A 15,807-nucleotide genomic window follows, 5' to 3' on the forward strand; every position below is an offset into this window, starting at 1 on the left:
AGAAGAGCAACAACCTCTATTATTTATGATGATGGAATGGAAGACGATGGAGGAATTATTTTCTCAGATGCAGAGATAAGATATTGATGGTCAATAATCTAGATCTCTCATCACCTTCCAAGAGTGGCACTTCGCGCGAGACTTATCTGATGAAAGAAGACGATGCAGATGCTATTACACTGGCCCCCAATCGACCTGACGGATTACAGGCAAAAAGCCACAGAACCTAGATACAGCATTTAACAAAGCCAATGGCTGTTCAGACGCCACATCTGCCAAATTTCCACGCAAGAAGTTCTCAACGCGATAATATGGACCCTTCTTCAAAGCGCAAGACATCGATGAGAACTACAAGCTGATCTCCGGATGCCAAGAACAAGTACTACAAGATTGATGATCGGAAATTGGTTCAGATAGAAACCATGACGAAGGTGCATGTTCTTGGGTCTAAATAGATCTAGAACAATAAATGAGACACTTATCACCAGATTTCGAACACCTAATTCTGAAGATGATAGAATGATTTACCGCCCTACTCATGCAAAAGAAGGACCAGCAGTTCTTAACAGATCATCTCACATCTGTCTCAGCAGCATTCGACCTTTAGCTCGTCGTCAAGGTCTTCCTCGCCTTTCCTGCAACTGGGTGAGAACTTTTACAGCTCCACTATATACAGCCCCTGTGGTCTTCCCCATCCATTTTGACGGAGCAATAGACAGAGTCTCCAAGGAAGTCACCAAGGATTCCAGAGAAGTCCTGATGATTAAATCGATGGACACGCTTAGCTAGTGTCATTCGACAGACGTCACAAAGATACTCAGGGAGATCTAAATTCACCATCGGCTCATAAAGAGCAAGAGACAGGAAGATTCGCCAGTTCCAGGGGAAGAGATTCTTTTCACGCCCATATGGCAACTATAGAGGAGGGTCAGGAAGAGGCAGGATCGTTCCCAGAGGTTCCCTAGAACTATAAACGCTGAAAGACAGGTTCGAACGCACTGGGAGTCTTCCACCCCAGCCGCTCCAGCCATAACCGGCCACAAGTGGGTGGACGCTTCCCACCACACTGGGAAAACTGGGGAATTCTTCAAGACACCTATGTCTCCAACATTCTTCAACGCTGATTTCGTGATCCCACCACAGGCCAAGCCTCCACTAACAGTCAACCCTCACAAGTTCGAGGTACAGACACAGCAACTACTAAAGTTAAGAGAGGCTGTTACATTACTCCCAACCAAGCAGGCCATAGAAGTAATAGAGCAAGGAAACATCGAACCAGGTTTCTACTCCCCCAGTTTTCCTAGTACCCAAGAAAACTCCAAGGAGAAATACAGACTCATTTACAACATGAGCTTCTTCAACAAGACTTTATCTAAGCAGACCACCCAGGTTCAGCATGATACATCTACCGCAGTTACGCACATGATTCGGGCTCCCATGGACTACATGGGCAGTATAGATTCATACAAGATGCTTATCTGCACATCCCTATACATCCCTAATCCAGGAAATACCTACGGTTTACGCTTAGATCGGTTACATTACCAGTGGAAAGTAATTCCCATCTCGAATAGCATCAGCCCCATGGTTATTCAATGCAGATAACTTAAACCGATTGTCACATATCTACATCGGCCAAGGGCTAATGAGAGTGCGCTTCTTCGACGACGGATACAAGTAGATCAAGATCCACAGCATCTCAAACTACAGTTAAATCCACATCATAAAGCTACTAACACAGCTGATGGTTAGTAAACTTTACAATAAGTCGGACCTAGTACCATCGCAGAAGATCTGCACTCCTAGGCATTCGGGATTTATCACCAATCTCAACCGTGATAGTCGCATCAGAAGACCGCTGGCTCAAGATCCAACAGATCATTCCACCAGCTCTACCTTCCGCTACCACTTCGACAATGGCAGAGCTTACTAGGTTTCTAACATCAGCCCAAGACTTGACAGTCATAGGCAGATTACAGTTACGCCCCTTACAGGTCTTCATCAACACACATCTCGACGGTACCTACAACCATTCAGTCTACCGGAACATCTCAGACCCTCATCTACTATGGTGGACAAAGAAATCTAATCAGTTCATAAGGGATTTGTTTAGCAGAGCAGGAATTCAAAACCCATCTATATGTAGACGCTGCCGCCCCAAGGTTGGGGAGCTCATCTCACCAACCGGACGGCATCAGGGTTATGGAATCAGCTAGAAAGAAAACTCCACATAAAACACATTAGAGATGAAAGCTGTAATCAACGCCATAAGACATTGGAGCAACATTCTACAGAATGCCACTCCGATGATACATACCCCACAACTCGACAGTGGCGCTTTATGTGAACAGGCAAGGCTCAATCTAGATCGACTTTAACCTTTTGACTTCTAACCTTCAACTGTTCAAATTAATCCAAGATCTAAATCTACATGTCAAAGCATGCCACATTCCCGAGCCAGGAATATACTAGCAGACGACTCTCGCCACATCTGCCGCCGCCGACAGAATGGATGCTCAATACAGAGATATTTGCACAGATAATCAAGCAAGCAGGAGCCGCTAGTAGATCTATTCGCCACAAGGTTCAACAATCAACTACCCATATCTCGTGTCACCAGTGCCAGACCCACAAGCATGGGCAACGGATTTAAGCATATCATGGGAAGGCCTCACGCGCACGCACGCTTTCTACTTCCAGCAATAATACCTCAAGTATGGCAGAAAATCAGCCAAACACAGAGCCTACAACTCATTTTGGTCGCTTCTACTGGCCGTGTACAGAACGCAAGCCTCTCGCCTAATACAAGAAATCGGGTCAACCGCACTAGAGCTACCTGTTAGCCAAACCTGTTAATATGATCCACACACCAAACAGGTGCACAGAAACCCAGAAGTATTCAAACTTCACGTGATGGACTGTATTAAATGTGTTTAAACAAGAGAGGATATTCTTACCAGGGCGCAATAGCTGGCACTTGCTTTGCCTTATCGATACTCAACTCGTAACTTGTACGCATGACAAGTGGCAAAGTTTCAAAATTATGCAGCAAACAAGTTTTGACAGCAAGAGATGCTACGCGATCCTCAAGTGGCAGACTATTTGTGTTACTTACGGCAAAACAAACATTTAAAAGGCTCGACATTATCAACATATCTTGCCGCTTTTAGTTCTGTGATTTCATGAGAACGGGTGTTAAATTGACAAAAAGTCACCAGAGTTACTGGCTCCACTACTGCTTTCCTCGGATTGAGGACCAAAAGCGAAGTTCCACTTCCAGCTTGGGATCTGAATGTAGTGTTACAACACCCTCACAAGTGAGGATTATGAACCATTGGAATCGACAACTTTTGAATTTCTCTCACAGAAACAGTTTTCCTGTTATCGCTAGCCACGCAGCCAGAATTCACCAGCCTAGATTATGAGAGGATACAGTTTGATGACAATCAAACACAGCATCTGGGATTAAGATGGGATTTCATCGCCAAAAAATCAACTACCAGGTCAACCAGACAGGTTATTTCACGCCCCGCGCCATCCACATTCTCGATCTCAAGATACATTGGACTTATCTCTATGCCCAGTACGAGCTCTCATAATCTATTTACGCTGCTCCAAAGCAAGGCTGATCAGCCAGAAGATTTTTTCATCCCGCTATCAAGCACAAATCAGACAGAAGTCTCTCTGTACTCACCATATCTATATGGATAAGAACTGTCATTCTACGCCTATAAGGCAGTAGGACTGGACCCTCCAACACATCTAATCCATACGAAATCAGGGCATTGGCCTCCACCCCGCCTCCTTCACGGCAACTGTTCATTAAATACAATTATGGAAGGATGCTTCTGGAAATCTAACATGGTGTTTGCTAATCACTATCTGAGAGATATCACCACCCGAGGACGCCTCTCTGGCATTCACCATTTCGTCCTTTGGTCCCTCGCCAGCAACTGACAGTCCCTCGAGGCTGCTAATATTCACCCCACAATAGATTATTATGTATATTATGCATATATTATCTAGCTTATAACTCCACGGAGTTCTAGGGCTATGTACATATTTAGCTTAGGTTATTCAACCTTAATTTACTGTATTTTTTTACAAAAAAACACTGTCACTTTCATCTCTTTTAGTGGATTTAAACAAACATGGTTTACGGTTAGAATGTTTTTGTCTGCTTTGTTTGTTGATTTATCGCCCTATTTTTGTCAAAATAGTAATGATGTCATTTGTAGTTCTTTTAGTAGCATTAAACAAACATTGGGGATGGTGTTACATGCCTGTGTACCCAGTCTTGAATGTTTCATTAGTTCTTTATCAGAAATTAAACTAGCCGCAAATACCTGAGCAAAACTTTAAAGACCCACCCTTCAAGGCCACCAGTACTTGACTCACAGTTACCAGTGAATTTATTGTCATGTGAATTATGATTTGGTTTTCCAGGGCATTGGTTCTAAGCTGATGGCAAAATGGGCTACATTACAGGTCAAGGTCTTGGGGTCAGAGGTGAAGGTCGAGCTGAACCCGTCCCAATTCAGCTTCTGCCACAAGGTGAGGGAAGCATGAGTCTCAAATGTCCTGTTCTACCATGGGCAGATCTAGGAATTTTGAAAGGGGGATGGGGGGTGGGTGGGTGTTTTCAGCCCTATTGTCTTGGCCAAAGCAAAAAAAAAAATCTTCAATGTGGTCATAAGTCATTTTCAAAGGGGGATTGAATCCTCTGAACCCCGCCTCTGGATCCGCCAATGCTACCTCAGACCATGCTTCAGATCTTGGACTTTGTATTACCGGCGGAATGTTAACACATTCCTCACAAAGAATATGTGTAATGAAATTTTTAAGGATTATGTATGTCCACTGATTACATATGTTCTCTGGTTTTACATATAGTTCATTTAGCATGCAGACTTTGTATTAATATTTGGAGCTTAAAGTGACTTCCTTTGCATATTTATCGAATCACATTGTGTGAAGCCCATTTCTGGTGTCCCCCGCCGTGATGTTGCTGGAATATTGCTAAAAGCGGCGTAAAACCAAACTCAGTCAGTCAGTCAGTATTTATCGAATCATAGTACCAGGTTTCAAGGGTTAGTTTATCATCTTGATAACACTATGGGTAGACCAGTGTCTTGATAAGATCATGATTGATATGTGATAGCCGCATCAGTAACACTCTCCTTTATTTGAAAAACATTGGAGTCAGCTTTGTGTGCAGACTCTTTCAGTATTGTCACAACCCCTAGTGTACAGTAGACAACCCTGTGAACTTAAAAAACCCACGAATCCGTTGGTATATGACCAGATGGTGGCCACATAAATACGTGCAAACACCTAGTTGCAGGTACAGCAACGTGCAGTAAACTTGGACAAAGTACTGTAACTATGTGTCCCAGTCCACCCTGCTGTGAAAGGGGAAAGCCGCAATAACTTGGTGCGGCTAGTGGCTGCAAGAGCTGTATGATCCCCAGGGAGTTGAGATTAATAATACAATGTTCCATTGAGATTGACATCCAATGATCAAGGAAAAAAATCAGCGCCTTGAGTATGTACTAGTTGCATGGATATGTGCGCTATACAAATATCCTAAATAAATATGTTTGTGTGTTCTAGGCAAGTCTCTGGATAAGATCATGGAACTGAAGGAGATCGCAGGAGATCAGGATCTCTTTGACGCACTCAAGAAACTGAAGAGGAAAAAACGCAAGGAGGAAAAGAAAGCAGCATCAGGAACTCCTGTTGTCAGGGAGACACCGCCAAATGTGTTTGACTTTATCAACAAGAAGCTGAGGGGAAAGAAAGGTAGGACAACAAATGAGAGATTTTATGTGAGCTCGACTGATGTCTGTGACAATGTTTATTGTTTGTTTGCAGATGTTATTTTCCAGATAGTCTGTATATTGTGGATCATTGTGATGTGTATTCTTTTCCTACTTCCATTGTTTTCATGAAATTTGTGTTCATCAAACTGCTTGGATAATTACTGCATCGCTGCTATTCATAACATTCATGATTCCAGAATAGATATGATTCCCATTACCCAGTGATTGTTTGGGATTTCGGGGCAGAAAAGATACTAAAAATATCCCATGCTTGGTTCCCTGTCACAAAATGATCCTAGCGCTAGGATATCCTAACTTTGATCCTAGGCTCTAGGATAGGTGTCCTACCTTATTCTCGAAAACTATCCTAGTGCTACGATATCCTAACTTAGGACAAATACTAGGATAGGTTCTGACTTGTCCTAAATGAATCCTAGACGAAAACGTACTTGTTTGTTCATGCAAAATAATCACAGAGCAAATGAGTCCTACTTTGACATTGCATTGTTGACATTTACGAGCTGATCGCGATCTATAATTAGATTCACCTGTTTGATATGTCCTTCAAATCTGTTTCTTCTTGCTGTTGGTCACAACGGATGAGAAGGAGCTAAATTAAATACATTGTTGTTTCTGCACCTCGTCATCTAGACAATCGATCTCGTTCCGTGTCCAGTTGACTTTTCTTGGTGTCTTTTCTACGGTCGCCATCTCGCTTGAACTTGACATTTTGACATCTACTTGGGGATTTAAAAACAAACTGTGACGTCATATGGGAATTCCCTTCGCTTTTCTATCTCGCCGACTGAAGAGCTCGCTATCCTAGCTAAGATCGGTAGCTCAAGTTAGGACAGAGATGGGATCATTTCGAGAATGGGTCTTATCCTAATGGTAGGATGTCCTAACTCCTGTCTTGACTAGTTAAGATCTGTCTTAGCTGGGACACTCTCGAGACTAGGCACCCAGGGCGAAATTATTCCTCAGTATCTGATGCTTGTCTCCCTTGGCAATATCAGGGCAGAATAGGTCCCCAATACCGGTACCTCATGTTTGTCTCTCTTTAGGGATTCCTGAACTGCATTATTTAACATTTTTTTGTTCCACGTGAAGCTGATATGAATCCCAGAATTCACTGAAATACTGTTAAAATAAACTACAGGTGGAGAGCTTCCTTGGACATGAAGCTCACTCCAGTCAGACCAGAAAGAAACACAGACAAGAATACAATTTATATTTTATTTGTAGAAGCATAGATAATATAGTTTTCAATCTCACATTAGTTAACATAGTAGAAAACATATTAAGAAAAACTCAGTTTATGTAAAAAACATGTTAACAAAACATAAAACTCATAAAAATACACTAGTCTTTACAAACGAGAGAACAGAACTGCTTGAAACGTTGCATATTGATAGTTATTATAAAATGAGGAAATATTTTCCTGAAAGGCAGAAAAATTATGAAAATACTGTCTTACAAAAGACTTCAAGAGGACTGATATCATGGAAGACACTTAGGAATATAGAAAGAGAAGGGACGACGCATTGGGTAGACGTACTGTGTCAGGCCTTCGCACTATCGACGTGGTAGAAGAGTGTTTTGTTAAACAAGCATAGCTTACTGCAGACATACCGGTAGTCAGACACAGGCTTTGACAGTCCCAGCAAGTTATGTTCAAGTCCATTAAACTCCATTTTGTCAGCTAGGTCATATTTCTGATGTTCACCAAACATGAAGTATAACAAAGCAAAAATGCTGTTTTTAGTTTGTTGAACCAGTACAATTGACAATAATTTGGTTAATAGTTTATTAATAATCTATTAGTTAAAAATTTAGTTTTAGTTTAGCAGGATGTCATGTCTTATTTTAGCATTTGGATAGCTTGTAATAAGTAATTACCCTCTCCTACTAAAACTAGCCATGACTTGTTAATGTTGGTTTAAAAACATTGATTATTAATTCGGATTTGCAGTTAAAACAAAGAAACATGTTTCAGCAAAGGTATTTTTGTATTGTTTAAAATGCAAATGTGATTCAGTTTGAGTTTTTTGTAAGCTCAGTGTCATAATAGATGAGATTTCTTCGTCAGAAACAAGGGAACTTTCTATCATAGTTCATTATCGGCAGTCAAAGGCCTTGACCCTTGATGTTATAATGCCATGGATGTTGTTCGCAAAATATGGAGAGTACAATATGAACCATATTAGTGTACGCTGGCAGTATATATAAATGCATAACATGTGATGCAAGGTGATACACGGATGTGATACAAGGATCACATTTTCTTGATTCAGGGACATTGAAGCGAGAATACAGTTTGGGTGATCAAGTGAATGTTATATAATTCCGCCATCAACATTTATTTAGCTGTATCAGGGCAGCATCTAAATAACAGTTTCAGCCAGTGAACAACATCACTAATCTTGTGGTTGCTGAAGTGGTCTTCAATGCTGAAATTTGCTGAACAGAGTTGCGTCCCTTAGATTAGCCAGACATCTGGGAATATTGTGGTTTTGAATTCAGGTTCAGTTTGATTGGTATTTCAACAGTTAAAAAGTCAAATAGTAACCTTTTTTCTTTCTTTTGTTTTAGACATTTTGTTTGTGTTTTGATTTTCTTCTTCTTGGATCACATTTGGCCAGATTTGACTTTATCACCAAATTGTTGTTATCAGATTGGTAATTATCCCCACCACAAATGTTTTCACCAATGCAATTTGCTATTCAGAAATGTTTAATTTATCCAGTAACCATGACAACTTGGGGTTCTGCATTTGGTCAGATAGTTGTGCGCTTCATCAAAGAGAAACATGTCAGCCATTTTTGTCACATGAAGCAAACATGCCAGGATAAAACAGAAATACTGTACAAAGCTACAATAAACAAAAAAAAACATCACTAAAATAGGAAAAAACCTAACAACTCTCATACAGCACACTGTACAAAGCAAAGTCAGACTTTAGGGGTGCTTTACATATTTTGGCCCATTTCTGGTTGTTGGTCCAAAACTTACAAAATAAAAAATCCAATTTCGAACATCAGAAGTTGTTATCAAAATACAGTTTAATTTGGCTTTAATTGTTTTTGTACATAAGTGACCTATCAAGTTATCTTTAACATTTAATCAATTTATAGTTGGAATGAAAAATATTGTTTAATGCATATATTTTGTCACATTTAAAAAATATGGGTGGATTTATTGATAAAGATTTAGAAATGTCAGGCATATATCATCATCAAAGATAATTGCTTCAGCTTGTATACAGTGCTATACAACTGTTACAGCCAGATAGACAATGCCTAAGACATCACCCATACAACAGCTATGCTATACTGTACATATACTGAATAGGCACATTGTAATTGTTCAAAAAGACAAACTTTTGTGGTTACCTGAGCAATTCTGTCAAGTCTATGTGCATTGACCTGTATAGTGATTTTGTTCATCCAGTGCTCGAGAAACTCTATTACATAATAATATGTTCAAAGGCTTTGAGTGGCATTCTGAAGTGCTACACATTAAGGGTTGAAGTTATGGATGTCAACTTCTGTGTCATGAGGAACAGGGTGCTATGCCACTAACCGATCTCATCTAAGATCAATCTTAGCAAGGTACGCCAATTTTACAATCGTCTTAGCTTAAAGTTACGCCTGTTAACTGATCTTAGACTGATCGTAGCCGGTCCCAATGTTACAATCCTATCCAACCTAAGATCGAGACTTTTTGTCGAGAGATAGAAAAATGTGAGGCATGAGTTATCTCCCTTTGCATAGTCTAGCAGACGATGGAAGTAGTTTTGAACCAAGTGTAAACATGGAGAAGAAACCACGAGCGAGAAAGAGCAATATTTCTCCTGAGGAAATATCAATTCTGGTTGACGAAGGGGTCCACCATCATTCCCCTTTGTCTGTACCACGCCAAATGCTCATAATCTGATAATGTATCTAGAATCTGTGAGCATTCTCGAAAAACACGGTCACAGTGTAATGCTCACTCTTCTTCTTCACATAGAATAATAAAAGCTGCCTTTTTGGTTTCTCTACGATTGATTTTAGTGATCCTAAGTTGGCCATGAGCTACTTAGACTTTGGATCTTTACTTTACAATTGACTTGGTTAAGATCGGTTAAATAGTGAAACAGTTTGCCAATCATAACTTCATGCTAAGATTGGGATTTTAAGGGTTTACGATTGGCATAGTCCTAAGATCAGTAAGTGGAATGGCACCCAGGACGTTTTGGAGTATTTTCTTACTCCACCTGATGAAAGGAGTTAAAATATACTTCAGAAACATTCCTCATAATGCACAAGTTGACATCCATAAATTTTGCCCCCCTTATGTTCAAAGTTGTTATGCTTACCATACTGACATGATTAATGGCACATATATTGACATGTAATTGGAACCACAGCAATCATATCCCATCCTGGTCTTACTCCTCACAGGGCGGTGGGGTAGCCTAGTTGTTAAAGTGTTCGCTCATCACGCTGAAGACCCGGGTTCGATTCCCCCCATCCTGGTGTTACTCCTCACTATGCTACACTAAAGTCTGTGGACATCCCATTACACTGACATCAGATAGACCATTCTTCTGACCACTCAGTGAGTGAGTGAGTGATTGAGTGGGTGAGTAAGGTTTTACGCCGCTTTCACAAAAAGTGGTGACCCCCCCCACAGCTGGAATATTGATAAGGGACCGTTCATAATTTATGGCTTGGGGGGGGATGATGATGATTTTAATGGAGAAGCATGTACAATGTGACTGACCCCTCCTAAAATTTATGTACAAAGTAAGTGACCCCCCATATGTCATGTACAAAGTCAATGACCCCCCTCTCCCCCTTCAGATATTTTTTAAGCATAATTTTTAAATATTGTGTACAAAATTGCTGAACCCCCTAGTACATGTGTACAAAATTGATGACCCCCCTACCATCCCCGGAACAAAATGGGTAACCCCATTTAAAATCATCATCACCTCCTCACCCCCAGCCATAAATTATGAACGGTCCCTAAAAGCATCTTAAAACCATACTCGCTTATTCCAGAATCCCTTCTTTTCAGTTTCACAGTATTTGAATCGGGAAACTTATCAAAAGTTTTTGAAAGGATAGCCTGGAATGGAAGGCGCCATTTTGTAACTGCAGCTATTAAGCTTGCGAATGCCACAGTCTGATTGGCTAGTGTTGAAAGTTGTCATGATGGGATGTCCTCAGACGTTTGGTGCAGGAGTAGACAGCACTAAGATCAGATTTTGGTGTGATTTGCACCACAAGAAGTTATTAGGCTTCATGGCAGAGATCATGTATGTTGCTATATGATAACATGCATTAATGTATCATTGTAGGGTTAACAGTTAACATGCCTATATACACTTATGTACATATATTTCCCTATTCTAAAACATTTCTTAACAATCAATAACAATAATTGAGCCTGTACAATATTTTGAGCTCATCTTGAAATTTGTGTTATATACCGTCAACTCACTTCAAGTGACGATGGAACATGGCGTAGGTTCAAGCCAAATGTCTTTTCATACCAGGATTTCAACTGCTTCGTCGCTGCTTTCATCAAAACAAAATGGGTATTTCAGACTGATCCAAAGCCTTCTGGTGGAATATGAATTTAAAATATAAATGATTTGTTCTCATCTTACGAAAAGAAATTGACATAGTGGATGTTCCAAAAAGATCCATGCATTTTTTGTAATTGTGAAATATTTTGTTAGGCCAGACCAATTTTATTTCTTGTTTTATGGATTTTTGTCCTCAGAAAACCTAAAGGCAGGAGGGAAAAAAAACAAAACAAAACAAATCACTAGTTAAAATAATTTTCCATTTTAAATACTAAAAGTATTTTATTTTTGGCAATTTATGAAGTTTATATGGGGCAAAAAAACAATCCAAATGTTATTTTGTAAGTTTACATTTTTGGCCAGTTAAAACATGAGGACTTTTTAAAAAACAATTTGAGTGGGTAAATTTTAAAAAAAAATTTCCTTATTCTTAAAAAAATATGACCGGCGGATCCATAAAACAAGACATAAAATTGGCCTGGCCTTACCTCCTTTCAGAGCAAAATGGTATGTTCTGAACTGTTGACCTGAAATATACCAGTCAAAAGAAGTTAAGGGACATTTATTCTTTCTGCATGACATCTATGAGACAAATAAAACAGGAACGAACCACCCAGTTCCAGAACACTACCTCCTTGTCCCATGTCATGGTGTCCTTGCTGTACCTTCTGTACAAATCATTCTTAATTCTGAACGAGAGTTGACGGTGCATGCATTTGTATGTACACACATTTTTAGCACATTTGAAATTCCATGAAAATGTTTGATGATGTACAATGAATAGTAGTGTAACCAGGTCATATGACTGTATGTGACATGTGGTTGATGTCTGAATGACAGGAAACTTCTGAAGTGATGAGATTATACAGTACCAATGTTTCTCTGCAGTCCAGGCTTGCCTTTCACACAAGCTGAAGTTTGCAGAATGAGCAGATATCAGTTTCTGTCCTGTCAGTACAATAATGTGCCTTTTCACCATGCTCTATCCCTTGTGTTTAACTCCTTCTCGTCATTCACAAACGACCTCCACTTCAGTTGGTTCTGTTCCTATAGTTCAGAGCAGTGGTGGCCAATAGGTCACAGAATGGAGATTTTGTGTTCTGGATGATCAAGGTTGGGTATTTACATTATATCCGAGAAAATGCAAAGTTTATGCCATGTCCTACAACACTGTGTGACATGGTATACATGTGTTATGCAACACACAGTATTAATAGTATCCAGTATGACTGTCATGACACATTACGTTAGTACTTTGATTTAGTACATGTCCAAATTTTCCAGTCAGTTGTAGTATTACATGACATACCACACCTCTGTGATCACCTGTATGCCTCTGTTGCAGTGTTGATGACAGTGTCTATGACAGTGTCTGGGACCTCCATCTTTCCTTCTTCTTCCTGGCATTTGCTCGGAGTTGCTGCAGTCGACTACGGGTCAGACCGCTGTCGTTCGTGGCAAACACTTGCCCTTCTGTATCCTGCCTGCCATTTGTTCCGTTCTCAAAGGTACTGTGCGAGGATAAAAAGTCCATCTCGCCAGACACTTCTGGGATGGATCCCGTTGAAGATTTGCGAGCGGCCATACTGTCCGACATCCTGCGCGATGGACTGATGTGTTGTGATGTTGGTGGTGGAGAGTTGCCGCTTGGCATGTGGTGATGTCTCATGGAACTGAGCTGGTCTCGGAACATCTGGAACTTGGTCTCAGTTCCCACTTTTGCTTCTGGTGATTTAGGAGAATCAGGTGATATGGGACTCATATCACCTGGGGCTTTTTCGAATGATGTCTGGGAACTCTCGCTGGATTTGAGAATCTCTCTTCTCCGTCTCCAGTTGTCACGAAGATATTTCAACTTCATGGTCATGTCTTCATTGGCTGGATTTTCCTGGGAATCGTCATGACCTGCAGTTATCTCCCCTTCTATGCTGTCAATACTTCCAGCTTTGTCTAGCGTGGCTGTCTGCTGGTGTCCCTTGGGTTGTTCAGTTTCATTGGGAGCTTCTAATCCTGCTGCAGCCTGTTCCATCAGCCGTGTCTGTGAGGATGGCCTGCCACTGAAGGACTGGACTCTCCTCTTCTTCTCCCTGGCTGGACGTCTGTGGGCACTGAACAAGTGAACATCATGGATGTTTTCCATGTTATCCTCCATGTGTTTCTCTTCCAACAGCTCCTTCCTCCTCAGTTTCAGAGTTTCCTGCAGGTCCTTAATGTCCTCAGGGCCGTCAGGATCATCTTCTGGAGATGTCTTCTCCACTTCCAGATCCCTGTCCTCGGAGGTGATGATCCTTGTTGCTCTTCTCTGGGGTGATGAGAACCTCAGTTCCCTCCCTTGAGGAGAAGAAAAACGAATCTGCTGTGTCTTGGCTCTTCTTCGTCTTAGTTTTGTACTTGAGGCTTTCGTGAACTCCATTTGTTTGACTTTCTCCAGCTGTGTAAGTTTCATGTCACCTAGTCCTTCGCCAGTGTCAGGCTCAAACACAACAGATTGCTTCTCAACAGGGATCAAACTGCCAAACTCATCATCAAGATTCTCATATGATGTCACTGTTGGGACCTTCAACTTATATTCTTTGTGGTTGGTTTCAACACCGCACAAAATCTTTAGATCACCCAGCAGAAAGTCCTTCATCTCCAGAATCTCCTCATCCTGCCCAAAGTTTTGCATCTGTTTCAGGAACTCCACAGCATTAAGAACACGTTTCAGATTCACCCTCAGCTCGTTCTTGGTCCTGTCAGCTTCATTGAGGAACTGTTCATGGTTCTCCAGGTTGTCCACCTCTGCTAGAAGCTTCTGCTCGTGTCTTTTGATGAGATGCTGCAGCATCCGGGACCTGTCCATGATGTTAGCCTTGATCTCGATGTTCTTCTCCTGCCACTGACGAACTCCCTCGTTCACTGAATCAATGGAGTAGGTAATCCTCAGAGCCTCGCCCTGCAGGTGCATCAGCTTGGACGTGAGTTTGCCTGTCACTCGACAAGCTTCCTTCTTCTTCTCGTGTTTTTCCGCTTGTGTAGCATCGGGATTTGAAACTGCTGTGGAAAGTCCAGACTGCTTGTCTCCATCAAGCGACTTTGACTGCACAACAGTGGTCTGTGGAGTGACATCTGTATGACCATGCCAGGTCTCAGATCTGGTCATGTGACCAACATGGACTTCCGACTGTTCCCCAAACCCTTCGTCTGGTTCAGAAGTCTCTGTGTGTTCGTTGTGGAGACTTTTCATTATGTCATTTAAGTAATTATCTGCGAGTCGCTTCACATGTGTATTTGTAACCAAACCAGGCACACCTCTGACAGGGAGAGTCACATGACAACCACACGTAGGACAAGTTATCTCCCCTAATCCAACCTCTCCTGTCACAAGATTCTGTAAGCATGATGAACAGAATGTATGGAGGCAGGGCAGAACCTTTGGATCCTGGAACACTGTCTGACAGAGGCAGCAGACCGGAGTCATTGGTGGCTGGCTTGGGTTCATCATCTTGTCTTGATTCCACCAAGGTATCACACTTTACAGCAGTCTCTCATGTCACTGAATAATGTCAATCTTGTTTTTATTCCTCCCAAGATATCACACCTTACAGCAGTCTCTCATGTCACTGAATATTGTCAATCTTGTCTTGATTTCCCCGATATATCACACCTTATAGCAGTCACTCATTTCAAAGAATATCATCAGACAAAACCAAATCCTGTAGGTCTGTGGTTTCTTGGTTGGCAGCCTGCCAGCTCATCATTAGTTGTGGTACCTGAAATGAAACAGAAAACGATTCAGTTATATACAGTTTCAAGATGACGCATGGGTTCATATTCACTGTATGTTTCTCTGTGTCTCATGCCCCGGCCATTCTTCTCTTTGCTAGTCTGCATCAACATGCCATTTACCAATGATTGTGGGTTCGAATCCCAATTCATTCCAAATATGTCTTTAGATTTGACATACTGTATCACTTAGGGTTTTCCTCCCTCATTAAAATGACAAACTGCAATGCTGTTCAAAGCAGCATTAAGGGGGCGTTAGGTAGCCCAGTGGTTAAAGCGTTTGCTTGTCACGCCGAAGGCCCGGGTTCGATTTCCAACATGGGTACAATGTGTGAAGCCCATTTCTGGTGTCCCCAGCCATGATATTGCTGGAATATTGCTAAAAGCGGCGTAAAACCCAACTAACTCACTCACTCAAAGCAGCATTAAAAGTCACTCACTCACTCACTCGCCCACTCAAAGTTACCCAAGCAATCTAAGCACGCATGCAAGCATGCAAACCTCTCTTATAAATGCGGTAAATGTAAACAATTTCTCTGATGTCAAAAGGAGACAAACACACGGAAGCCAAATGCATGCATTTGCCAAACCTCCCTCATAAATGTGACCCGTGAAGATCCGGGGTAGAATAGGTCTTCAGCA

General features: G+C 41.3%; 2 protein-coding genes across 9 annotated transcripts in view; one reads left to right on the plus strand and one right to left on the minus strand.

Moving 5' to 3' along the window:
• Positions 1-15,807, plus strand: part of LOC124271050 (zinc finger CCCH-type with G patch domain-containing protein-like) — an 87,761-nt gene that overhangs the window by 15,773 nt on the left and 56,181 nt on the right. The window contains 3 exon segments of the mRNA XM_046706112.1: positions 4,447-4,465; positions 4,468-4,554; positions 5,614-5,802. Coding sequence (XP_046562068.1) covers positions 4,447-4,465; positions 4,468-4,554; positions 5,614-5,802 — 295 coding nt within the window.
• Positions 11,798-15,807, minus strand: part of LOC124271048 — a 51,154-nt gene continuing 47,144 nt past the window's right edge. For 5 of the 8 annotated variants that reach the window (XM_046706108.1, XM_046706104.1, XM_046706105.1 and 2 more), the window contains exon 2: positions 11,798-15,152. In XM_046706108.1, coding sequence (XP_046562064.1) covers positions 12,761-14,884 — 2,124 coding nt within the window. In that variant the 5' untranslated portion in view covers positions 14,885-15,152 and the 3' untranslated portion in view covers positions 11,798-12,760. Of the gene's footprint in view, positions 15,153-15,755; positions 15,760-15,807 lie in introns of all 8 variants that reach the window. The other 3 variants (XM_046706109.1, XM_046706106.1, XM_046706107.1) reach the window with 3 other exon arrangements.

The sequence above is a fragment of the Haliotis rubra genome, unplaced genomic scaffold (genome assembly GCF_003918875.1).
Source record: "Haliotis rubra isolate DU_JTF1 unplaced genomic scaffold, ASM391887v1 Scf157, whole genome shotgun sequence".
NCBI lineage: Eukaryota > Metazoa > Mollusca > Gastropoda > Lepetellida > Haliotidae > Haliotis > Haliotis rubra.